At 42.4% G+C, this 26,541-nt stretch overlaps 2 protein-coding genes across 7 annotated transcripts in view; both read left to right on the top strand.

Annotated features, from left to right (window-relative positions):
* LOC135257850 (protein eva-1 homolog C) overlaps nucleotides 1-7,581 on the top strand; it is a 71,395-nt gene extending 63,814 nt beyond the window's left edge. Inside the window, exon 5 of the mRNA XM_064341025.1 lies at nucleotides 4,120-7,581. Coding sequence (XP_064197095.1) covers nucleotides 4,120-4,505 — 386 coding nt within the window. The 3' untranslated portion in view covers nucleotides 4,506-7,581. The remainder of the gene's footprint in view (nucleotides 1-4,119) is intronic.
* A 2,182-nt stretch (nucleotides 7,582-9,763) lies between these two features.
* The window catches only part of LOC135256965 (histone H3.3A-like), a 35,301-nt gene continuing 18,523 nt past the window's right edge, over nucleotides 9,764-26,541 (top strand). For 2 of the 6 annotated variants that reach the window (XM_064339287.1, XM_064339288.1), the window contains exon 1: nucleotides 9,764-10,028. The gene's annotated coding sequence lies outside the window, so the exon portion shown is untranslated. Of the gene's footprint in view, nucleotides 10,029-16,344; nucleotides 16,424-26,541 lie in introns of all 6 variants that reach the window. The other 4 variants (XM_064339286.1, XM_064339285.1, XM_064339284.1 and 1 more) reach the window with 4 other exon arrangements.

Genomic DNA, 26,541 nt, shown 5'->3' with positions numbered 1-26,541 from the left:
TGATTTCCAGTTTGCTTTTACTGTATCACCAATGTAAATTACGCAGAACTACCGCATACCTCACATAACTGTATCAAACGTTTTGAGTCAATTACAACGGGCTAACAAAGAAAATCCAGAAGAAAATATTCAGCAACCGAATTAAACCGTTTGAATGTTTTGGTACGTAATATGCTGTCCCAGAACGAATGCTTAACATTTTATAAAACAAATACTAAAGCAAGAAAAGAACAGAAGAGCACACGTTATAATTCCAAGACGTTGGCAGGCTATAACCAAAAGTAGGCTACTGCGCCGCATAACATACAAGTTTGATTTCAAGTTATTCTGAAAATAAATCGGTTTGCGGCTGCAGATTTTTTGAAATGGCGGTTGAAATAAAACACTGCAAGTAGTCGACCAAACAGAAATGTTCAGCACTTGCGCCCCATCCCAAAGGTTCTGGTACTTTTGGAAAGTACTACCCCCTGAGCAGGGACTTTTTTGGGGGTAAAATGAAGTCCCCGGAACTTAATTTAGACCCTAGTTTCTGCGGTCCTCAAAAGGTTCCTAGTCCCGGGGTAAAGTTCCTGCGGTGGAAACGCGGCTTTTGTGTGAGGGTGGGCCTGCGTGCATTTGTGTGTGAGTGTGTCAAAAAGGGTGGCCTGGTATTCCTCATATTCATACGATTCTGTATCTTAAATTGGTTAATATACCTACTGGCACTGTGTTTCTGGTCAGGTCATACCAGAATAGAGCGGGAATCAGAGTGTCACTACTGACTTTGTAACTTGCTTTAATTGTTGCAAATTAGCCATGCTGGCTAAACTGGCACATTTACAGAAATGTTTATTAATGTGCACTGTCCCTGTAAAAATAAACTGAATAAAGTAAAGCTGCCTGATCTAGTGTCTCCATATAGTAGCTCACCAACATTCCCATAATAACCAAAAGCTGTACCTCCCAAAATGAAAATCCTTAATATGTAATGTCTACATAATGCTCTCTATAGCCGCGTTTCCACCAAAATTACCCGGAACTTTCAGTCCCAGGAACTACTTTACCAGGAACTAAAAGGTTCCTTCAGCCAATGGTTGTCTGCGTTTCCACCGAGGTCTAAAGTACCGCGAAGATTAGGCAAATTAGCACTGACGTGTCGTCGGTCCATCGTCTATGATTTCTTCTGTAACACTACTACACGAAGTAGCCTACATTATTTTCTAATAACGGGACAGCCCGAGGGGTTATCACTTATATCAACGGGTACAAACATTATTATGGTACTTTGATGATTGAATTTCTATATCCTCTCAAACACATTAACAGCAGAAAACATGCACACGTTGTAAACAATTTGCTGTTTTATTACTTTCTCGTCGTCAATTCCATATAGGCTAATCGCAAAATGACAAGAATAGAACGAAAACTCGAACTTGCGTGAAAATGTAAATTAGTAGTGGTACAGCCACCGTTTGCTTTCCTTCGAAGTTACTGCTAGCCGAGCAGCGAAGTGTGCCCTCCAGATGCGAACCATGCACCATAAATGAGTCCATAGTCTTCCTGGTCTTTTCGTGGAATTGAAAAATGGCAGTAAAATTGAGTAAAATTACGGCAGTCTGAAAAAACTAAAGGGAAGATTACTAGAATTAACCTGTTATTTTACCCGGATAAAAAGTGCGGAAGGTGATTTCCAGTTTGCTTGTACTGTATCACCAATGTTAATTATGCAGAACTACCGCATACCTCACATAACTGTATCAAACGTTTTGAGTCAATTACAACGGGCTAACAAAGAAAATCCGGAAGAAAATATTCAGCAACCGAATTAATCCGTTTGAATGTTTTGGTAGCCTACGTAATATGCTGTCCCAGCACGAATGCTTAGCATTTTATAAAACGAATACTAAAGCAAGAAAAGAACAGAGGAGCACACGTTATAATTCCAAGACGTTGACAGGCTATAACCAAAAGTAGGCTACTGCGCCGCATAACATACAAGTTTGATTTGAAGTTATTATGAAAATAAACTGGTTTGCCGCTGCATATTTTCAAACATGGCGGGTAATGGTGGAAAATAAATACAACACAAATGCTACGAGTACTCGACCAATCAGAAATGTTCAGCGCTGCAAGCTCCACCCAAAAGGTTCCTGTACTTTCGGAAAGTACTACCCCCCGAGCAGGAACGTTTTGGGGGGTAAAACAAAGCCCCCAGAACTAAATTTAGACCCTAGTTCCTGCGGTGGAAACGCACTGAGTTCCTCAAAAGGTTTCTAGTTCCGGGGTATAGTTCCTGCGGTGGAAACGCGGCTTATGAGAGAGGGTTCCGCATGGGTTTCCTTCAGGTACTCCGGTTTCCTCCCACAGTCCAAAGACAGTAGATAGGCTAATTGGAGATTCTAAAGCCGCGTTTCCACCGCAGGAACTATACCCCGGAACTAGGAACCTTTTGAGGAACTCAGTGCGTTTCCACCGCAGGAACTAGGGTCTAAATTTAGTTCTGGGGGCTTTGTTTTACCCCCCAAAACGTTCCTGCTCGGGGGGTAGTACTTTCCGAAAGTACAGGAACCTTTTGGGTGGAGCTTGCAGCGCTGAACATTTCTGATTGGTCGAGTACTCGTAGCATTTGTGTTGTATTTATTTTCCGCCATTACCCGCCATGTTTGAAAATATGCAGCGGCAAACCAATTTATTTTCATAATAACTTCAAATCAAACTTGTATGTTATGCGGCGCAGTAGCCTACTTTTGGTTATAGCCTGTCAACGTCTTGGAATTATAACGTGTGCTCGTCTGTTCTTTTCTTGCTTTAGTATTCGTTTTATAAAATGCTAAGCATTCGTGCTGGGACAGCATATTACGTAGGCTACCAAAACATTCAAACGGATTAATTCGGTTGCTGAATATTTTCTTCCGGATTTTCTTTGTTAGCCCGTTGTAATTGACTCAAAACGTTTGATACAGTTATGTGAGGTATGCGGTAGTTCTGCATAATTAATATTGGTGATACAGTACAAGCAAACTGGAAATCACCTTCCGCACTTTTTATCCGGGTAAAATAACAGGTTAGTTCTAGTAATCTTCCCTTTAGCTTTTTCAGACTGCCGTAATTTTACTCAATTTTACTGCCATTTTTCACTTCCACGAAAAGACCAGGAAGACTATGGACTCATTTATGGTGCATGGTTCGCATCTGGAGGGCACTCTGCTCGGCTAGCAGTAACTTCGAAGGAAAGCAAACGGTGGCTGTACCACTACTAATTTACATTTTCACGCAAGTCCGAGTTTTCGTTCTATTCTTGTCATTTTGCGATTGATTAGCCTATATGGAATTGACGACGAGAAAGTAATAAAACAGCAAATTGTTTACAACGTGTGCATGTTTTCTGCTGTTAATGAATGTGTTTGAGAGGATATATGAAAATCAATAAATACAAAAGTAACCATATATAGTCATTGTTGGTAACCCGTTGTATATATGTGGAATAAACCCCTCCGGGCTGTCCCGGTTATTAGAAAATAATGTAGGCTACTTCGGTGGTAGTATGGGGTTACAGAATAAATCATATGACAGATGGACCGACGACAACGTCAGTGGGCTAATTTGCCTAATCTTCGCGGTACTTTAGACCCCGGTGGAAACGCAGACAACCATTGGCTGAAGGAACCTTTTAGTTCCTGGTAAAGTAGTTCCTGGGACTGAAAGTTCCGGGTAATTTTGGTGGAAACGCGGCTTAAATTGCCCATAGGTATGAGTGTATGACTCGTGAGTGAATGGTGTGTGTGCCCTGCGATAGATTGGCAGCATGTCCAAGGTATATTCTTGCTTCTTGTTCAATGCATGCTGGGATAGGCTCCAGCACCCTTCGTGACCCTGCCCAGGATAGGTGGGTATAGATAATGGATGGATGGATCTCCAAGAGATATTGAGGGTAAAAATGTTTTTAAAAATGACCAATGTCCAATCTACAACACTAATTTGCATAGGATTGAATGTGTCAAAGTTATAATGAATAAGATACATATTTCAAGTAAGATAAGACAATAAGATGCATAAGTCACATGTATTTGCATGTATTGAAATATATGTAACATGCTGTGACACATATTGGCATGTGCTGTATATTTTGGTCTGTTTCAGAGCACCCGGAGAGAGCGGCCCTGTATTTTGTTTGTGGCGTGTGCCTTGGCCTTCTCCTTACGCTGTTTGCCCTGGTGGTCCAGATCTCTTGCCGCACAGACTGCCAGGCCAAGCCTCACAGGAAGCGAGGGGCACGGGGGCGAGGGGCAGAAAGTGCCAGTGATAGCAGCGATGACAGTGACTCCTCAGACTGGGACACAACCTCTGACCTGTCAGCCCGCCGCCATCGCCGCTTCGAGCGGACGCTTCACACCAATGTCTTCACCTCAGCTGAGGAGCTGGAGCGGGCCCAGAGGCTGGAGGAGCGCGAGCGCATCATTCGTGAGATCTGGATGAATGGACAGCCTGACGTACCAGGGACCCGCAGTCTCAACCGCTACTACTAAGCCCGTCCCCAAAACCCCCTTCCTCAGGGAGGCTAATGGATGTGCGGCGATCCTGCAGTTGGCCTGGGGGGGGGGGGGGGGGTGCCGGCTTTGTGCTCCAAAGGCCATTGTTTGCCAGACCTACAATAGCGGTGGCACCCTCAGATTTTTTGCAGTGAGAATAAGCTGTTCAGCATGTGAAGCTTGGCCTGAAAACTGTGGCTTTGAGGCAGAGATGTGTGCCACCCTTTCATCCCCCCCCCTCTTTATTTTTCCTAATGAAGTGAGGGTCTGTTGGGGGTTTTTTCACTATAGCTATAGGTCAAATTCTGAAGGAGGACTTAAAGTTCAAGGTCAGATTCACTGACCTTAGTAGAGATGGGTGAGTATGGGCCTATCCATTATTAGAGTGCAGGCTCTTGCCCACCACTGCTTTGATCCAGTATTCAAGAGACTGTTTACAGAGACTGGAGACCCATTTATAAACTGTTGTTGGAAAATTGACTGGAGAAATAGATTTTAAAGGACCATTTAAAACTTGCCAAACTTTGAACCAAAAATCTTTTAAATTCATCTCAGCCCTTATGAAATCAATTTTATTTTTTCTTCATATTTAATAGTTTTATTGTAATTTTTGTTATGAAATATTTTTGTACAACGGCAAAGCTTTGTCTGGCACCTCAGGGATGGAATCCTATTGTTTCATTGTATGAACATTTTATTAAGAAGGGGATTATTACATTGCCTGAGTTGTGTCAGCATTTAAATAAGATATTAAAAAACCTCAAAGAGGGTAACATATTTTGTAATTTTTTGGAAACATGCACAGTGTTGTGCCTTAACCAGCTTTTTTAATTTCTTTGGCTGCGTAAGTACATTTGTTAAACACACAATCAAACCTGAATTAGGTTTAATTTAATTTTTTGTGAGGACAAGGCATAGCTGAGCCATTCTTTTCAGAAAAAAATGCTTAGTGTTGATGAATCATTCCTCCATTTCACCTGGACATATTTCAGCCAGTGGTTGTCTTGAAAATACATAAAATTCCCTTCTCTTAGAAGGGTTGGTTTAAGGATGGCATCTCTATAAAAGGTTTGTTGTCAAAAATGAACAGTACAATTGCGGTGGCTTAAATGCTGTTGTCACATACACTTCCATAATAGCTCATCCACCCATAGGTGTCCATGGCAGAATGTGAAGATTTTTCTGTCGGACTGCTGTAATCCTTGATTTATACAGTGTTGAACACACTGTATGAATCAAGTGTTGAAATGTTTGAGTCTGGGCTTACTCCTGTTTCTGATCTGCCCAATAAACATGACTTATCACATTTACAGTTGAGGCTAAAAGTCTACATACACCTAGGCTTAAGATATTCACACTCAATTTTTCACAACTCTGCACATTTCATGTTACCATACATTTCTTTTGGCAAGTCAATTAAGGCATCTACTTTGTTCACATCAAAGGTCATTTTAAAACAATCGATTAGAGACAGATTTACAGTCTTTCAGCTTTAATTCACTTATATCAGAATTCCAGTGGGTCAAAAGTTTACATACCCCAAGTTGACAGTTTCTTTAAATAGTCTGGAAGATTCCAGAAATTGATGTAATGACTTTTTAGAAGCTTCTGACTGGCCAATTGTCATAATTAGGAGTTAATCAGCACCTGTGGCTGTATTTAAGAGCGTACCTTTAGAGCCACTGCCTTTTTGCCCTTGATACCATGGGAAAATCCTAGCAACTCAGCCAAGAAAATTGTGGACCTCCACAAGTTCGGTTCCTCCTTAGGAACAATTTCCTAGCAAGTGAAGGTACCACAAGCATCTGTACAAACAATTCTATGCAAATATATAAATCTTGGGACCACACAGACACTGCATCGTTCAGGAAGGAGGAACAAATTAACTCCCAGGGCTGAACAAACTTTGCTTCGAAAGGTTCAACTGAACCTGAAGAAGCCTCTACTCTAAGACCGGCATAAAAAATACAATGAAGTTTGCAGGTGATCACCAGGACAAAGACCAAGCCTTTTGCAGGAGTGTTCTCTGGTCAGATGAAATAAAATTTGAACTGTTTGGCCATAAAGATCAGCGCTATGTATGGAGGAAAAAGGGTGAGGCTTTTAGTCTGAAAAATACCATCCCAACTCCATTTTGCTGGAAAAGGGACTGGTGCACTTCAGAAAATAGATGGCATCATGAGGAAGGAGGATTATCTAGAAATACTGAAGCAACACCTCAAGACATCAGCTAGAAAGTTAAAACTTGGTCACAACTGGGTCTTCCAGCAGGATAAAGCAGCAGGATCCTAAGCATAACTCCAAAGTTGTAACAAAATGGCTTAAAGACAACAAAGTGAAATTATTGGAAGGCTACCCCAAGTGTTTGATTCAAGTTAAACAATTAAAAGACAATGCCACCAAATACTAACAAAGTGTATGTAAACTTTTGACCCATTGAAAATCTGGTATAGTACATAAAAGCTGACATAAATCTGTCGCTTATGTTATTTTGAAATGACCTCTTATGGAAATAAAGTAGATACCCTAACTGACTTATCACAGAAAATGCATGATAACATGAAATGTGTGGAGAAAAATTGAGTTTAAATATCTTTACCTAGATGTATGTAAAGTTTTGGCCTCAACTGTAATTAACATAAATGCATTGTAATGAATTCAGTTATCCTGAATAATGGAATGGATTGAATTGTAAAAAAAAAAACTAAAAAAAAGGTCAAAGTATTAACTAGAATCTACAGTTTCTGAATTAGCATTCATGTCGCAAAAATGATCTCGTTATTTTTTTCCAAGGTAAGCTATTTAAAACCCTGAAGTTTCCATTTGCAAGTACATTTTTTTGCTGTATTTGGCCAGGGGTCATGAGTTTTATATTATTTCTGTATTTTCAACAATGAGATGAGGAGAAAAGGTACATTGTAACAAAATTCTTTAAAAAGTCAGACCTCCAGCATATCATTTTAAAAGAGAAAGCTTTGTGTTTAAAGTGGAGTGGGATGTAAGATATGCCAACAGCCGGTAAACGAGACCAAATATAACATCTGTGCCTAAAATAAATTGTTTAAAAAATAAAGACTTCAGTTAATGTTTGTTTAGCTAACAAAACAACCAATGTGTTTTTCAAAGAAAGATGTCAAGAGACATTTTACTGGGGAGAGAAGGACAGCTCACCTCACTGCACCTTGTCAGGTAATAAGATCATCACACATTCTGCTTTAGAGAGGTAAAGATTATTAATTGGCTTATCAGACTTTCCCAAGTTTACTGCTATAGCTTTGTCTCTAGGACTGGTTTTGGGAAGGGGGAAAAATGCCTCTGGAGAGACAGTTCTACCTGTACTTCACATATCTGTCATAACACAGATGGAATTTACTCCCCTGATAAATTTGATCCTCTGATGGCACTGGTAATTTATGAGGATAAAAGGAACATCTGGAAGAACTTGACAATTCTTGACCTAATTTTTTTTAAATTTTAGTCTTCTGATCCGAGCCGAAGATTCATTCTATGTCAGAATAGTGACCACATACGTTACTGTCACAGGATAAGGATTTTAACTATCTAATTATTTATTTTTATTTTTTAAATTATTTGAGGATTTTCTACCAGGCTGAACATTTAGGGATGAGAAGCAACTATCTTTTCTTCATAAACGCAAGAACTTTTCAAAGAACACAGTGAGTTAACATTTTAGTTTATTATTATCATTGTTACTTTTGTTCTCAGAGTGAAAAACTGTCATTGAAATCTCCCCAGCTAAGTAATATGGTTATGCAAGAACATAATCAGGCAAAATGAAAGTGAAAAGTTAATTTGACCTCAATGGTTCAGAGATTAAGTTGTTTGTTGTAATGTGTGAATCCTTTAAGTCTGAGAGCATGCACACATTGTAGCTCACATTGGTTATGTTTACACACACATCAATATCCTGATTATTGGGAGTAATCAGTATAGGACTATTTTTAGATTAAGTGATTTGGAATAACATGATTTCACTAATAACTGTGTTTACTTTTCATAGTTGTGCTAAGGTCTATGGAATTGATGTAATAAGCCACTCTTGCAATTTGATTAAGCATGAAGAGAGTTTCTTCATCTTTCCAAAAATGATTACTTATAATTGCACCACCACTCCTCACGCTGCTTTGTGTGTTACTGTTCACCATGCTGGTTTAAATGGGAATTGTACAAACAACATCAGACTCTGGGGACCTTTTGCATGCACATTTTTAAAAAGCTAAACGAAATTCAACTGAAAGGTTTGCATGGACCAATAAAAGATTGAGCAGAAATCTGGGTGTCCTAATTAAGTCAAATTTACTTTGATTTTGACCTTACATCGATTAAGATTATCAGATTATAAAGTGATTACATGCTTTCATAATCCAAGTATTGTCATAATTGGGGTAATCAAATAATCAGTGTACATGTAAATATAGCCATTATAAGTCACTAGATAACTGTCTGCTAAAACAATATAATGTAATGTATTGAGTATCAGGTGACTACTGTTTAGTGTCTTTTGGCTACTAAGCTAGAAAACAATCCATTGATTTAAAAAAATCTCTAGAATACATTACCATCTACTTTTCTCAATGGTCTCTCTTGAGGTCCCATATTTTGAATGGACTTTTTGCTTACATTGTTCCGTGTGCATTTTGCAGTCTGATATTTTCTTTAGGCTACATTCAAGCTTCTTGACAATAGACAATTACAGCTAGCCATGCCAGGTATTCAGGCTTAGACCCTGCTTCGGATGTACATTTGTTTATTCGATTTCTATTTGTTTATTCTAGGGGCAACATAGCTCAGGAAGTAAGAGCGGTTGACTGGCAGTCGGAGGGTTTCCGGTTCAATCCCCCGCCCTGGGCGTGTCGAAGTGTCCCTGAGCAAGACACCGAACCCCTAATTTCTCCCAATGAGTTGATTGGTACCTTGCATGGCAGCCTTTCACCATTGGTGTGTGTGTGGGTGAATGGTGTGTGTGTAGGTGAATGAGAGACCTGGATTGTTATACTGTAAACACTGAATTTGTAACAGCAGAACCATTTAGCAATGTTTTCCAGATTTGTAAATTCAGTTTACTGAAACAAAAAATGTAAAATTCCCTGTTCTTATTTTGCCAAAGCCAAATAATTCCTAAAGAAATTACACCGCTCGTCAAGGTTTGTTAAATAGCCAACATCAAGTTACATTATAATATTTTTGTTTTACTACACGAATTATGGAGTTTGGTGCACGCATGATCGTACTAGCTCTCACCTACCGACAAATACTACTGACAGTGTAGCTTAATGAGCAATTATGAAATAAGTCTTTGAAAGTCGCGTTTTTCCTCTTGGCGAAGCTCTGCATGCCCGAATTGTTTGTATACTGAGTTGTAAGGAGATTCTTCCCTATTTAGTGTCATTGGCTGTGTTAGTGTTAGCGGAGACTAGTGGAATTACCTGGCAGCCATCTTTCAATTGTGTCTTTAACCGAAGATCTTCAAATAGTGCTTTGCTGAGAAGCTTCAGAAAGGTAAGTTTTACTTGAAACAAAATAGCGTTAGTGAAACGTAGAAATATCATGAAGACATCGAGCATGCTTTGGAGTTTATGGAAAATGTAATTTCTGATTGTAAACTATGCAGTTCAAAGTTTCGGGCAGGAGAGATTTTGGAATGGCAAGCAAAATGTAGCAAGCTAAAAGGGATGACTGAATCCAGCAAGCATTGGTTCCCATTATGTGAATGATTTGCCGTCCCTATGACAGTCGGCAGGAATTAAAAACATGTCTTGGTATTGCAAGTAGTTCATTTAGCGTTATCGCATCGATTTAAGAATTTGGTGATGCAAAATGTATATTTTGATGTTACGTTGGGGTATTTATATTCTTATCTATTTTATGCTGCCCTACGTACTGCAAGACATTCACCATTTTGTGTTATCGTGTCTAATACGCTACAGTGTTTAGGAATCCCTGCTAACTAGCTGGACCTGGCTGTGGAATTCTGGATGTGTGATATTGCAGACCGTAGGCTATGTGATGCCACTGCAATTGTGGTCTTTGCTTGAATTCTTATTTTGAATTTGAGAGTGGGATAATATCAATTTCACGCTTTATACTTTGTTCTTGTCCACATGACTGTGCCGTCACTTGCTATTTTCGCGATTACTATGGGGACAAAAGTAGCCGGCATTTATAGTTGAAATTTATGTAAAAATGCTGATATTGGCTAATCGTGGATAAAACAGCTGAATAAACTAATTTTTACACGATCATTTTTGGGCCAAAAGTAATATAACTCAAATCACTTTTTGATAAAGGATATCGCAGACTGCATTTTAAATGTAATTGTTGCGCTTAGAGTTTCTCAACGGGTCTGAAAATTAAAGCCCGACCCGACCCGAAGAAAACCCGATTGTCCGAAAACTGCGCAACTTGCATAGGCTCAGACTGCGCGGCACACACAGGGGTGCAGCTAGGTGAGCAGGAACGCCACACGATTGAGCAAAACACGCACTCGAATCAGAAACTCTCGAGGATGCCCTTAATGAAACAGAATGCTTTATATTAAAACATTCACATTACCTATCTTTAATTATTTCGTCCTTTGTCTGTTTTGTGTGCATTTAAAACTGATCGGTTTTGCTTTCAGCGGTCTCAGTGAAGTAAACCGATGTTGCCCACAGCAAGCAATTGGAATTTACTTCTGTTTTTAAAGTTTGTCATGATGTAGGTAATAACATTTTTAGGATGTGTTTTTCATTAGAACGGTCTTAAAATTGTTTACTGTTGTGTAGTTTGCTTATTCTTGTCGAATCGTTGTATTCATATGGTTATTATTAGCATATCATTAGGGTATTCATCACATAGCATACAATACTTTAAATACAATCGATCATTTTATTAAAAAATAAATGTAAAAATGTAAATAAATAAAAAATGTTGTAAACTTATAGTTGATAGGATATCCTCCCACCCCTGTTCTGTTCCTATATATCATAATCCAAATGATCAACTTAGTAAGTAAGTGCTAGTGGTGTGTCGATTCATGAAGGAACTGGACAGTCTGTCTTGGGTCCAGGTCCAGATCCAGAAAGAGTTAGACTACGTACAGTTGAGGCCAAATGTTTACATACACCTAGGCTGAAATGTGCAGAGTTGTGAAAAACTGAGTTTGAATATCTGTAGCCTATGTGTACGTAAACTTTTGGCCTCAACTGTAGCTGCTGCAGCCCTACGTGTCTCTCTTCTCATAATGCCTTCGTATTGCAATCAGAATCAGAATCAGAATCAGAATCGAATTTATTGCCAAGTACATTTACACATACGAGGAATTTGCTTTGGTCAACACACCGAGGCAGCCATCTGCGGCGCCAACTTATTAGATGAGAAATGAGAGAACAGGAGGAAGGAGGAGGAAGAAAAACAGTCCTTTCAATGAAACGAGAGAGCACTCGTTTCATTGAAACGAAGAAAAACCTCAGCACATAGCAACATCATAAAAACATTACAAACATTACAAACATTACAAAAAAAACTCGAAGACTTGCACATGTGGTAGGGGGTAGGGTGTCGGGGAGGGGAAGTGTCGCAGCACAGACACTGGGGGGAGCGCGCAGCCGCTCAGGCGCAGCGCATCAACCCTCAGCAGACTGCACTGTAACGGGGGGGGGAGGGGGGGTGGGAGCCAAGAAGGCGTTGAGTAGGAGGTGGTGTGTTTGTTATCTTCATGTGCGTGTGTGTGTAAGTCCATGGACTTCATCTCCACCACAGTCTCAACATTGTCTCTGCCGTCTGGTACTGATGACGAGGACACGGCTGTTGCCGTGGAGATAACCTCGAAGAGTCCTGATCCAGAGACAAAGTTCCATAGGAGCAGGGAGGTGGGGGTAGGGCCGAGCATCTGGCTGCATAACAATCCAGGAGAGTGGAGAGATATCAGCCTTCCAAGGCCGATGTGGGGGAGCCAATGAGGATAAGGATTGTTTTGGGTTCAGGCAGACTTCTGCATTTTTCGTCTACCTTTAGTCCTGTGGTTCTCTCAGCGTTGTTCCAATCATCCGAATTAGCGGCCCATTTCAGTGAGCCGAACCGACAACTTCTCCAAGTTGGTATCCGTCATGCGAATTTGCGATCCAATCGCATCCAGTTTGCGATTGAGCTCACAAATCGCTTGAGTCTGAGTGTTGACAGCCCTGCCCGTTCCCTCAATGGCGGGCAGCTTCCCAATTAGTGCTGCCAACGCCTTCGGCATTTTGCGATAAATCAGGATGCTGCCAGCTCCAAACAGCAGAAAGCCTGTTATCATAATTCCAATCAAGTAAACGTCTTCAACATCCTCAACGGAAAGGATCGACAGGCACACGACCCTCCACTCGTTCCAGGAGTCCATCGTGTATCCGGCTGCAAACGTTCCGTCAGGGCAAGAGGGCTCTCCCTGTCCCGTTCTTCTCGTCGAGAAAATACTATCAATTGCGTTGAGAGACCAGTTGATCAGATCCATGCCTTTAGGTTTCAATGATGAACTTGCCTGTAATGAGTAAAGAATTAAACACAATTGGCTTACACTAGTTGGTTAGCCGAGCTACAGCTAAGAAACACTATAGCTTATGGGTAGCATACTCTCTGGTTACGTGATGTAAATAAAGCTTGAATGAAAGGCCATCAGTATGTTATTTCCCAATGGAGACATCGTATTTTTTAGGCAGAGTCGCTAGGTCTGGTCTCAACTCGAGCGATTAAACTGCAGTCACATTCCTTTATTCAAACATAGTATGCTAGGCTATCACCACATTGTTGATAATTCTGGAGGGCAACACTGGTGCTGGACAATGTTGCTGGAAACAGACACAACAATAAATACAAATATAGTCTAGATGGCACGTATGCTAATTTTATTAATGGACGTGTCAGTCCACGTGAATGATCATGTTTCTTGTGATTTGAGAAATTAGCCTAGCTGTGAAGGTTAGGCCCATTTGATCCATGTTACCAATGAAATGTTATTGCTGACATTATGTTTTTCTAGGTTTTATTGAGCATATTGTAATAAAGGTCCCTTAAAATTAATCGTAATTTAAATGGAATATAATAATAATATTTATAAATAACTTTTTTTCTTATGTAAATTCACTTTACAAGCAACGCGTATAGGCTCAATCATTTTAGATGGAGGGGTGGCATAAATTTTCAAGATCCACATAAATAGGCTATTGAATTAAAAAATTGCATAACTTGACTGTAAATTTTAGATCACCCCTATTTCAACCCTTTGGGTTATTTTCTCTACGATTCTCTCCCAACTTTTTGGTATGTCTAAGTAAATATGAGATTGATAGATCTAAGTTACTTTGATGAGGACAGCATCAAGATGAGTGACTCTTGAAAGAGGAACAATATTTGGACTCATTTTAATCAGGTGTCAGCAACAATTGCCTCAATTTGCAAGAGTCAGATCTCAATAAAAGGGGCGCCCACTGAAAATCTTCAGACGTAAAAAGAAAACATCCTATGCAGCTGGCACAGGTCAGAGAAGAACCTGTACCTACTGAAGAAGATAGCAGCACCAGCACTACTTCAGTTAGTGTTGCCACACTGGGAACAGGTAGGGCCACACAGAGCACTTTGACTCATTTTGTCTCAAGGCCCATTTGTCCATAAAGACTAAGTGCTGTGGATGAGGAGCTGGCAATAATGATTGTCCTTGATTTTCAGCCTTTTACTTTTGTTGAAGACAAGGGGTTTAGAGGCTACAAAAAGGCATTAAACCCCTCCTATGTACTTCCAAGCTGGAAAACGCTTTCCAAAACAGTCATTCCTGAAATGTTCCGGAAGAACTGTGAGAAAATGTAAGAAAAAGATAAAGGTGTGATAAAAGTGCTTCTGAAGTGTATCTTATTACAGACTGCTGGACATCCAGGGCCACAACCAGCTTCATTTCTGTAACATGCCATTTTATGGAGGATTTTAAAATGACTTCTTGCCTGCTTGACTGTGTTGAGGTCAGGGGAAAAGCATGCAGCAGACAATCTGGAAGACCAACTTCTGAGGATTGCCTAGGAGTGGAATATCACTGATATCATCCACCGCAGGAACTATACCCCGGAACTAGGAACCTTTTGAGGAACTCAGTGCGTTTCCACCGCAGGAACTAGGGTCTAAATTTAGTTCTGGGGGCTTTGTTTTACCCCCCAAAAGGTTCCTGCTCGGGGGGTAGTACTTTCCGAAAGTACAGGAACCTTTTGGGTGGAGCTTGCAGCGCTGAACATTTCTGATTGGTCAAGTACTCACAGGATTTTTTTGTGTCTATTTTCAGGCGCCATGTTTGAAAATACGCAGGCGCAAACCAATTTATTTTCATAATAACTTCAAATCAAACTTTCAGCATTATCAAGCATTCGTGCTGGGACAGCATATTACGTACTAAAACATTCAAACAGATTAATTCGGTTGCTGAATATTTTCTTCCGGATTTTCTTAGCCCGTTGTAATTGACTCAAAACGTTTGATACAGTTATGTGAGGTATGCGGTAGTTCTGCGTAATTCACATTGGTGATACAGTAAAAGCTGTCAGGGTAAAATAACAGGATAATTCTAGTAATCGTACCTTTAGCTTTTTCAGACTGCCGTAATTTTACTCTGCCATTCTTCAATTCCACAAAAAGACCAGGAAGACTATGGACTAATTTATGGTGCATGGTTCGCATCTGGAGGGCACACTTCGCTGCTCGACTAGCAGTAACTTCGAAGGAAAACAAACGGTGGCTGTACCACTACTAATTTAAATTTTCACGCAAGTCCGAGTTTTCATTCTATTCTTGTCATTTTGCGATTAACCTATATGGAATTGACGATGATAAAGTAATCAAACAGCAAATTGTTTACAACGTGTGCATGTTTTCTGCTGTTAGGCAGCCAGTTAGGCTATATTGGAAATGTGAATGCATTCTGTCGCTTCGGATGTCAAGACATGAAAGCGAATGTTCGCATAAAAACATAATGAATGTGTTTGAGAGGATATATAAAACAGTTACAATCTGACTATTGGTCTGTTATATCCTATTTGTTGCATAACGGTCCAAGTTCAACTACCAACGACAGTTTTGCTTGACAGCGGTAAAATATGCCCAAACGGCTGCAGAAGAATATTTCAATTCCATGTGATTAAATCGATAAAAATCAATAAATACTAAAGTAACCATATATAGTCATTGTTGGTAACCCGTTGTATATAAGTGGAATAAACCCCTCCGGGCTGTCCCGGTTATTAGAAAATAATGTAGGCTACTTCGGTAGTATGGGGGTTACAGAAGAAATCATATGACAGATGGACCAACGACAACGTCGCTTTTTCATACGTCAGTGGGCTAATTTGCCTAATCTTCGCGGGACTTTAGACCCCGGTGGAAACGCAGACAACCATTGGCTGAAGGAACCTTTTAGTTCCTGGTAAAGTAGTTCCTGGGACTGAAAGTTCTGGGTAATTTTGGTGGAAACGCGGCTAAAGTTGCTGCCTGTGTCATTGACAATGCTGCCAATCTAACGCTGGCCATCAAGAAAACAGGCTGGAAACACCTTCCTTGCTTTGCTCACACACTAAATCTGACTGTAAAGAGGTCCTTGGACAAGTAAAAGGTATAGTTGAATACCTACACCGGAGCACAGTTGCCTCTGAGAAACTGAGGAGCACTCCGCTTCAGATGGGGTGGCCAGAGCTGTGTCTCAAACAAGACTGTCCAACCCATTATAATTCCTCATATGACATGCTCAAAAGGATCTTAGAAAATAAAGACCTCATCATCACCACCCTGGCCTTAGTCAATCGCCATCTGTTTACCCTATCCCCAGATGAGTAGGAAGAAGTGGGAGGGGCCTGCAATGTGCTAAAGCCCTTTGAAGAGGTCACTGTTGAAAATAGTGGTGAAAGGTATGTGAAACCTCATGATTGTGAGAGTTTTAAAACATATTATCATAGTTTATATTATTAGTTAAATGCTCTGATTCTGAAGGCCTGGTTTTCACTTTCACAAGCATATCAAAACAAAGTCGTAAAACCTGTCAGTCAAGGGCGCAATTAATTCTCTTGACCTAGGTTGTTACTATGGGAACAAGATGTGACATAGTAGTAGTGGTAGTATCAGGAGTAATAATAATAATAACAACAACAAGAATAATAACACATTTTCTGTGAGGCCTAATTCCTCTTTCATTCTCTTAGTTATGTGACTGTCTCAAAGGTAATACAACTGGCAAGGGGTATTCAAAATATCACAGCAGACAATCAAAGAGTTGGTGGAAACCTCAGAAGGCCTGTGAGAGATATGGTGGAAGCCCTGGGCAAAAACATGGTAAACAGATTCCACAAAATGGAGTACCATTTACTGCTCTCAGAAGCCGCAGCTGTAGACCCCACATTCAAAAAAAGGGCTTTCCATGATGAGCAGCAGATGAGGCCTATCAGCGAATTTCAAATGCTGCAGCGAAGGTGACAATCACCAACCAGCAGGCTGAGGAGGAGGAACAGGGAGCAGCAGCAGAAGCAGCGGGCACCACACGGGAGAGTGCTGTGTGGAGTGATTTTGATGAGCAGGTCTCTGGGCTTATGACCACCAGGTGCAACCCAAATACAGAAGCCATAATGGAGGCCCACGCATTCCTAGAGAACCCTCTGCTTCCCAGGTCTTGCAGCCACATCTGTCCCATCAGAAAGGGTTTTTAGGAAAACCGTGCAGATAATCTCTGAACGAAGAAGCCGCATAAACCCTTCAAAGGTGCGCCAGATTGTATTGCTGAATGCACACCTGCAGGCTTAACTGATTACCTGCAGCTTTTGTCATTCTGTTGCACTATTTTATTTTATGTACTAAATTATGTTTATTATTTATGCCTGTTCTGGGCGGCACGGTGATGCAGTGGGTAGCACTGTCGCCTCACAGCAAGAAGTTCATGGGTTCGAATCTCGGCTTGGGGCCTTTTTGTGTGGAGTTTGCGTGTTCTCCCAGTGTCCGCATGGGTTTCCTCCGGGTACTCCGGTTTCCTCCCACAGTCCAAAGACATGCAGGTAGGCTGATTGGAGACCCTAAATTGCCCATAGGTATGAGTGTGTGAGTGAATGGTGTGTGTGCCCTGCGATAGATTGGTGGCCTGTCCAGGGTGTATTTCTGCCTCTCGCCCAATGCACGCTGGGATAGGCTCCAGCACCCCCTACGACCCTGCTCAGGATAAGCAGGTATAGCTAATGGATGGATGATTTATGCCTGTTCTTTTGATTTTGTTTTTGTTTTGTACAATTTGTTCCTTTTGCTATTCACTTTAATTAATGTTAATATTTTCTTGTAATTGTAATATTTCTTGTTTGCATTTTATTTCAGTAAAATAAAACAAAAATATATGTCTCACCACCTCTCTCACAACAAATAGTGATGAATAATGCAAATGACATTAAACTGAGGGAGTGAGTAACATTTTAATTGAATATGAACAAGCTTTAAAACATGTGAAGACAGTAGTTTGCAAGCTGAATGGGTTTTGGAACTTTTGAGATGGTCTAGTAGATGGAGTTATTCAGGATGAAGAGGATAGTGTAGCATGTCACTACATTAAATAACTGCTCACACTCTCCAACCAGCTTAAACAGGAAGGTGCAGAATTAACCAAAGGGAGCGGTGATGCTTAAGTGGAGGAATTGGCTAGGTTACAGAGGCAGTCCTCAGACCACCAAATCAAGCTTCTACTAAAGCGCTAGAGGATAAAATATTAAGGCTGAGAGACAAACTAAAAAGCAATGAAGCTACAGCCAGCCCAAGCTTAGCACCACCGCTTAGGCACATAACCAGAGTACGAGAAGTAACAATGAGGCGTGAGTTCAAAATCTGTGGTCAGATTGTGGAGAGAGGTCAGAAAGACAAACTGTCTTATACAAATTTGATGCATCAAATTGAGAGTGGAGTGCATAAAGGCTACTGTGAAGAGGAAATTACTGATGCCATTGTAAGAGCTATCCGCCCAGGTCTGAACATTCGGGATATGCTGGAAATAAAGAACGACCTCACTCTCCCCAGCTGAGAACTATTCTTAAGGGGCACTTTAAAGAAGACAGTTCCACTGATCTGTATCGCAAGCTTATTAATGTCACCCAAGACAACCGTGAGTCCCTCCAAAACTTCCTATTCAGGGCTATTGAGCTCAAATAGTGGCTGTTTGTTGCTGCTAGAGACGGCAGGTCAGATGAACAGTATAGCCCTGAGCTCATATAGAAAAAGTTTTTGAGGTCAGTTAGTACTGGGCTGTTGAGTGACCACATTTAAGTTCCAGCTGAAGTACTATCTAGAGCAGTGGTGTCAAACTCGTTGCCATGGAGGGCCGTGTGTATGCAGGTTTTCATTCCAACCAATTAATGCTGCCTTAATTGTCCAATTACTCATTCAGCCATATGCGTTTAACTGCATTGAAGCACAGAATATAAGAAAATTTTTATTTAGGCAATGCGGGTCACCATAGACGTCGGGTCACCATTGTGCACAAACCTGCATCCCTAATTTAGCAAATAATTTAACTAATTATATAATCAAGATCTGAGGCTGGAATGAAAACCTGCATACACACGGCCCTCCATGGCAACGAGTTTGACACCACTGATCTAGAGGATCAGACCATCACAGATGAGGTGCTCATTGAGAAAATGAATGAGGCAGCTAGCTTTGAGAGTGAAAGGCAACAAAAGCTGAGAAAGAACACATGCAGCAAAATTACCAAAATGTGTGAATTACAGACTGAAGTGCAGGTACACCAGCAAAGCTATGAGAGGTCAGTAGAGCAGATAGAGTTGCGTGACCACGCTGCTGACACGGATAACAAAGAGAAAGGATGGAAGGCACCAACGGTAAGCACGAAGAAAGAGTCTGAGCTTCATGAAGTGGTGAAGCAGCTTAAGAAAGGTAGCAGAAATGAGAAAAGCCATACGTGAGTCACCACAGCCATATCGTCACTCCCAACCAATGGCAAAGTGAGGGTGCAAGGCCTATCAGGAAAACAGCATCGGTGACCAGTGTGACCACTGTTTTAGGTGTGGGCAAGAGGGGCACTTCTCTAAAGGCTGCAGAGCACAAAAGAGAACAAGTAATGCTGACCAGGTAGCCATTAGGGGGCACACTATAATTCTCCCATCCATAACACCTCAGAGCCAGGAAGAAAAATGTAGCAGTGTTCACAAGCTGATATGTGACAGCATTAAACACTTAGAACAGCGTGAGGCAGCCACACAGCAGCATTGGGCATCTGTGGAAGAGCTAGAGGAATCCACTTACGTTAGTCACCTTCTCCTAAACGTCATGCCCAGCTACTAAACCTCATTGGCAGAAAATGCATGGTGAACTGTCTCTTTGATGGTATAGCTACACAGGCTTTGTGGGATACAGGTTCTCAGGTCTGTCTAATTAATGAAGACTGGAGGAAAAAGCATCTTCCACACAGACGTACGGAGCACCGAGGAGATTTTGGGATTCGGAACGCTGATTGGAAAAGCTGTGAACCAGACAGCCATCCCATTCTCCGGATGGATCTAGGTAAGATTCCAGCTTAGGTCAGACGATGCCCCACAACCAGAGCTGTTGGTTTCAGTGCTTGTCGCTCATGACCCTGACGTTGCAGAGGAGCCTATCATCGGCTACAATGTAATAGAACACCTACTGAGGAGCGGGAAAGAGATGCAACCAGATGCTATAACAAGGGCCATGGGCACCGCATTCTCTGTTGACTGTAGGAAGGCAGAGGTGTCTGTGAAGCTCACACAGCGTGAGGACACTGAGGTGAGTGAAGGAGCAGTGCAAGTGGGCTGGCAAAGGACAAGCATTCCAGCTGGTCAGACAAAGGCATTGAAGTGTACAGTAAGAACAGGCTTCATATCAACGAATCAGGAAGTGCTGTTCGTTCCAGCTGACAATCCAAGATGGCCAGATGGACTGCGGGTCAACAAAACCATCTGCCTCAGCTGACAATCTAAGATGGCCAGATGGACTGCGGGTCAACGAAACCATCTGCCTCCCAAAAGGTACGTGGTCCAGATTCAGCATCCCTGTCACGATTGACACATGGCATGACACCACCCTGAGTCCACACACTGTCCTAGGCCAGATTGAGAGTGTCAAAGTGGTCTACCCAGCAGAGGCAAAGCCTATTGGAGTGGATGTAGCTGTAAACCACAGCTCAGCAGAGGTGTCAGAGGACATGAGCCGTAGTACAACACGGACAGAGGAGGATGTTGGACCCACAACACACCAGGATGAAGAATTATGGGAGCCTCCAGTGTCCATCAGCCATCTGACGCCAGAGCAACAGACAAGTGTGAGACAGGTGTTGAGAGAGGGAAGGGGTACATTCTCCCGTGATGACAGCGATGTAGGATGCGTTCCATCACTGGAACTCAAGATCCGACTGAAAGATACCACCCCGGTGCTACCAACAGCATGTAATAAAACTGACAGCAAAGAAGTGTGAAGTCTTCAAAAGCCAAGTACGGTTCCTGGGAAAGCTTGTGTCCAAAGACGGGTACACAACTGACCCTATCGACATAGCACCGGTGCAAGCCTTTCGAGAGAGAAAACCAGCGACAGTGGGCGACCTGCGGAAGTTGTTAGGATTCATCTCCTACTATTGTCCTTACATCCCGAATTTCTCACGAATCTCTAAGCCGCTATCTGACTTATTGAGCATGGATAAGACTACAGCGAGTGGGCGCCAAAGCTAAAAGGAAAGAACAAAGCTGGAAAAAAGAGCCAACAACTAAGGCCAACTTCCATCTTATCACCCTGTTACATGAATGATAAAACATCAGGAAGTACTCTGTGAGCTCATCAAGTTTTTGTCCCAGCCTCCTGTTATAAGATATTCAGACTTTGAAGCACCATTCATCATGCACTGTGATGCATTACATTACATTACAGGCATTTGGCAGATGCTCTCATCCAGAGCGACGTACAACAAAGTGTATAACCATAACCAGGAACAAGTGTGTCGAAAACCCTAGAGAGAAGTACTGTTCCAAGTGCAGGGAACAACAGCATAGTTCAACTTGGACCCTGTAGGTTAAACTGATTAACACTAACACAAATGAGAACAGCAACAACGCAGTCTATGCAAAAATACAAGCAGTAGTTAAGACGAGTGCATTAACTAAGTCACGTACGAAACCGCTACCTAGCTACAGCCCTAAGCTTACAGTCAATTTAGAGATTACAGGGAGGTAGGGAGGGATAGGGAGAGGTGCAGCCTGAAGAGGTGAGTCTTCACTTGTCGCTTGAAGTGGGTCAGTGTCTCAGCTGTTCTGACCTCCATGGGGAGGTCAATGAGATAAAGAGTTGTGTGTCGTCGGCATAACAGTGATAGGACAAGCTATGGGCAGAGATTACAGGGCCAAGGGATCTGGTGTATAAGGAGAAGAGAAGGGGACCGAAGACTGAGCCCTGGGGAACTTCGGTGGCGAGGGGACGGGGCGGCGATACTTTACCAGCCCAGGCAACCTGATAGGAACGATCGGAGAGGTAAGACTCGATCCAGTCAAGGACTGTGCCGCAGATCCCTGTTGCTGCCAGGGAGGACAGGAGGATGGAGTGCTCCACAGTGTCGAATGCAGCGGAGAGGTCTAGAAGAATCAGGACAGAGGAGAGGGAGGCTGCTCGTGCGGCATGGAGTGACTCACTGACCGAGAGGAGTGCAGTCTCTGTCGAGTGGCCAGGCCTGAAGCCGGACTGGTGGGGGTCAAGCAGGTTATTCTGAGAGAAGAAAGCAGAGAGTTGGTTAGATGCAGCTCGTTCAAGTGTTTTGGATAGAAAAGGAAGGAGAGATTCCCGGGTGGTAGTTCTGAATGACTGAGGGATCTAGTGTGGGCTTCTTCAGCAGCGGGGTGATGTGGGCCCTCTTGAAGGATGAGGGGAAACATCCAGAAGATAGGGAGGAGTTCACGAGGGAGGTGACAAATGGGAGGATGTCTGGTGTGATTGCCTGAAGGAGAGATGAGGGGATAGGGTCGAGGGCGCAGGTGGTAGGGCGGTGGGAGAGCAGGAGCTGGGAAACTTCAGAGTCTGTGAGGAGAGAAAATGTGGAGAAACGGGGCGGAGGGGGTGGAGGGCCGCAGAGGTGGCGGAGGGCGCAGAGAGGGCAAAGGAGCTGCGGATGTCTGTGATCTTCTCAAAGAATGCTGCAAAGTCATCTGCAGTGAAGGAAGACTGGGGTGGGGGAGGTGGCACGCTGAGGAGAGAGGAGAAAATAGAGAACAGTTGATGAGGGTTAGAAATTGAGTTATAAATTTTAGTTTGATAGAAATTTGCCTTAGCGGCAGTGACAGCAGAAGAAAACTGTCAGGAGAGACTGATAGGCTGAAAGGTTGGATGGATCCCTGGATTTTCCCCACTTCCTCACAGCAGCGCGGAGGCTGGCCCTGGAGGTGCGTAGGATGTCAGACATCCATGGACTGGGAGGGGATGAGCGTGCTGGCCTAAGGTCAAGAGGACAGAGGGAGTCGAGTGCTGAGGAGAGAGATGCTTGCTTCCCAAGAAGGCCTTGGAGCAGTCTTATACCAGAGACATGAAGGCAAGCTTAGAGTCATCGCTTATGGATTGAGAACGCTAACAGCCCTGGAGAAGAACTACCACATTCACTCTGGAAAATGAGAGTTCCTCGCCATGAAGTGGGCGATTTGCGATCGATTCAGAGATTACTTGTACTACGCCCCTTCATTCAGTGTGTACACGGACAACAATCCGTTAACTTATGTGCTCACCACAGGCAAGCTTAATGCAACCACTCACCGCAGGGTAGCTGAGTTAGTGGACTTTAATTTATAGACTAGGGAAGGCAAATGCAGATGCGGATGGCTTGTCAACGATGCCTTTGGGTATGGAGCAGTATATGCAGAGGTGCTCACAAGAAGTGAATCCTGAGGTCATAACTCACTCACCAAATCACTATCGCTGCAGTCCGAAGAGCAGGAACCTTGGATGTGTCCAGTCACCATTGCAACAGCATTGACAGAAGAGAAGAACAGCCAGTTACCATCGACAGTTGCAGAGTTATCAAGAGAGGCCTTGAGAAAAGCACAAGAGGAGGATCCAGTGATCAGCAAAGTACTCCAGAGCATGACCACCCAGAAATGGTCAAAGAGGAGGGCGCTGGAGTGCCATGATGAAAGCACTGCTCTCATGAGAGAGAAGAACAGGCTGTTCACAGACTAAGATGGTATCTTGTACAGAGGAACAGCGACCCATTCCCAACTGGTACTACCCAAGCAGTTTCACCAGCTGATCTTCAAGGAGCTGCATGAAGAGATGGGGCATCTGGGAGTAGAGCGGACTTTCCATCTACTCCGAGACTGATTCTACTGGCCTCATATGCAGAGACGTGGAGCATTACATCGCAAAAGCGTGTAGCTGTCTGAAGCGTAAGCGTCCCAACAAACAAAGGAGAGCACCACTCCAGAGTATAGTAACCACCTATCCCTTTGAGATGGTCTCCATAGATTTTCTACATCTGGAGAAATGCAGAGGCGGATATGAGTATATCTTGGTTGTGATGGACTATTTCACAGGCTTCGCACAGGCATACCCATGCACTAACAAGTCTGCAAAAACAGCTGCAGAGAAGATCTTCGGTGACTTTGTGCTCAAGTTTGGCTTTTCCTGCTAAATTCCACCATGACCAAGGCAAGGAGTTTGAAAACCAGCCAAACTTCAAGAATACTGCGAGATCAGAGGCTCCCGAACAAGGGGAACAGCCAGGTCGAACGCTTCAACAGAATGCGTCTGTCCATGCTCAGAAACCTCACAGATGAAGCTTAAAGCAGACTGGAATAGTTCCTTCACTAAAGTGGTCCATGCTTACAACTGTACATGAAGAAAAGAAAGGGCTAGAAATGGAAATCACTAATCAGAGAACTCGAGAGTAGTTCCGATGATGAAGAGGTATGAAGAGTCTTTACTGGACCATCCTGGATGGAGACTCAGGAACAAGGCAGTTCCCAGATCAGCCTGGATGCAGAGGAATTCCACCCACAGCAGGCCGCTGCAGCGACAGAGCCAAATGAAGAGGCAGATATGGAACAGAACCCTGTGGGACGTGAAGATGGAATAGCATCAGAGAGGCTGATAAAATGCAGAGAGTTGAGCCTGGTGAAGAGCTTGACTATAGCCGCGTTTCCACCAAAAGTACCCGGAACTTTTAGTCCCAGGAACTACTTTTCAAGGAACTAAAAGGTTCCTTCAGCCCATTGTTGTTTGCGTTTCCACCGCGGTCTAAAATCCCGCGAAGATTAGGCAAATTAGCCCACTGACATATGAAAAAGCGACGTTGTCGTCAGTCCATCTGTCCTATGATTTCTTCTCTAACCCCATACTACCACCGAAGTAGCCTACATTATTTTCTAATAACCGGGACAGCCCGGAGGGGTTTATTCCACTTATATACAACGGGTTACCAACAATGACTATATATGTTTACTTTTGTATTTATCGATTTTTTCGATTTAATCACCTGAAATTGAAATATTCTTCCGTGGCCGTTTGGGCATATTTTACCGTTGTCAAGCAAAACTGTCGTTGGTAGTTGGACTTGGACCGTTGTTATGCAACAAATAGGGTATAACAGACCAATAGTCAAATTGTAACTGTTTCATATATCCTCTCAAACACATTCATTATGTTTTTATGCGAACATTCACTTTCATGTCTTGACATCCGAGGCGAGAGAATGCATTCACATTCCACAAATAACTGGCAACAACAGCAGAAAACATGCACACGTCGTAAACAATTTGCTGTTGAATTGATTACATTCTCATCGTCAATTCCATATAGGCTAATCGCAAAATGACAAGAATAGAACGAAAACTCGGACTTGCGTGAAAATTTAAATTAGCAGTGGTACAGCCACCGTTTGCTTTCCTTCAAAGTTACTGCTAGCCAAGCAGCGAAGTGTGCCCTCCAGATGCGAACCATGCACCATAAATTAGTCCATAGTCTTCCTGGTCTTTTTGTGGAATTGAAGAATGGCAGAGTAAAATTATGGCAGTCTGAATAAGCAAAAGGGACGATTACTAGAATTAACCTGTTATTTTACCCAGACAAAAAGTGCGGAAGGTGATTTCCAGTTTGCTTTTACTGTATCACCAATGTAAATTACACAGAACTACCGCATACCTCACATAACTGTATCAAACGTTTTGAGTCAATTACAATGGGCTAACAAAGAAAATCCGGAAGAAAATATTCAGCAACCGAATTAAACCATTTGAATGTTTTGGTAACGTAATATGCTGTCCCAGCACGAATGCTTAACATTTTATAAAACGAATACTAAAGCAAGAAAAGAACAGAAGAGCACACGTTGTAATTCCAAGTCGTTGGCAGGCTATAACCAGAAGTAGGCTACTGCGCCGCATAACATACAAGTTTGATTTCAAGTTATTATGAAAATAAATCGGTTTGCGGCTGCAGATTTTTAAAAATTGTGGTTGAAATTAAACACTGCGAGTAGCCTAGTCGACCAATCAGAAATATTCAGCAATTGCGCATCACCCCAAAAGTTCCGGTAGCCTACTTTTGGAAAGTACTACCCCCCGAGCAGGGACGTTTTTGGGGGTAAAATAAAGTCTCCGGAACTTAATTTAGACCATAGTTCCTGCGGTCGAAACGCACTGAGTTCCTCAAAAGGTTCCCAGTTCCGGGGTAAAGTTCCTGCGGTGGAAACGCGGCTTATGGCAACAACCAGGAGGAACTGTCCAGTCATGAAGATGACCAGACTATATCCTTTGGGAAAGAGAAAACAAACTCAAACATATACATACTACACTCTAGGGCAGCCTACAGTCACGTAGATATACTTACCTTGCTCTTTCACACACACAGACACACACGTTCAGGTAGTTAATGTAAATATGAGGGAATGAAAAGATAAGGGGGAAAGCTCCAGTGTAACCTGCTAGTGGGAAGAGAAGTTAAGAGTCCAAGACTTAGGTTAATGAGAGAGGTTGAGTTTTCCATTGACCCTCAGTAACCA

Source organism: Anguilla rostrata, chromosome 6, assembly GCF_018555375.3.
Source record: "Anguilla rostrata isolate EN2019 chromosome 6, ASM1855537v3, whole genome shotgun sequence".
NCBI lineage: Eukaryota > Metazoa > Chordata > Actinopteri > Anguilliformes > Anguillidae > Anguilla > Anguilla rostrata.
The sequence above is the reverse complement of the archived record's forward strand: the minus strand, read 5'-3'. Positions and strand labels throughout refer to the sequence as shown.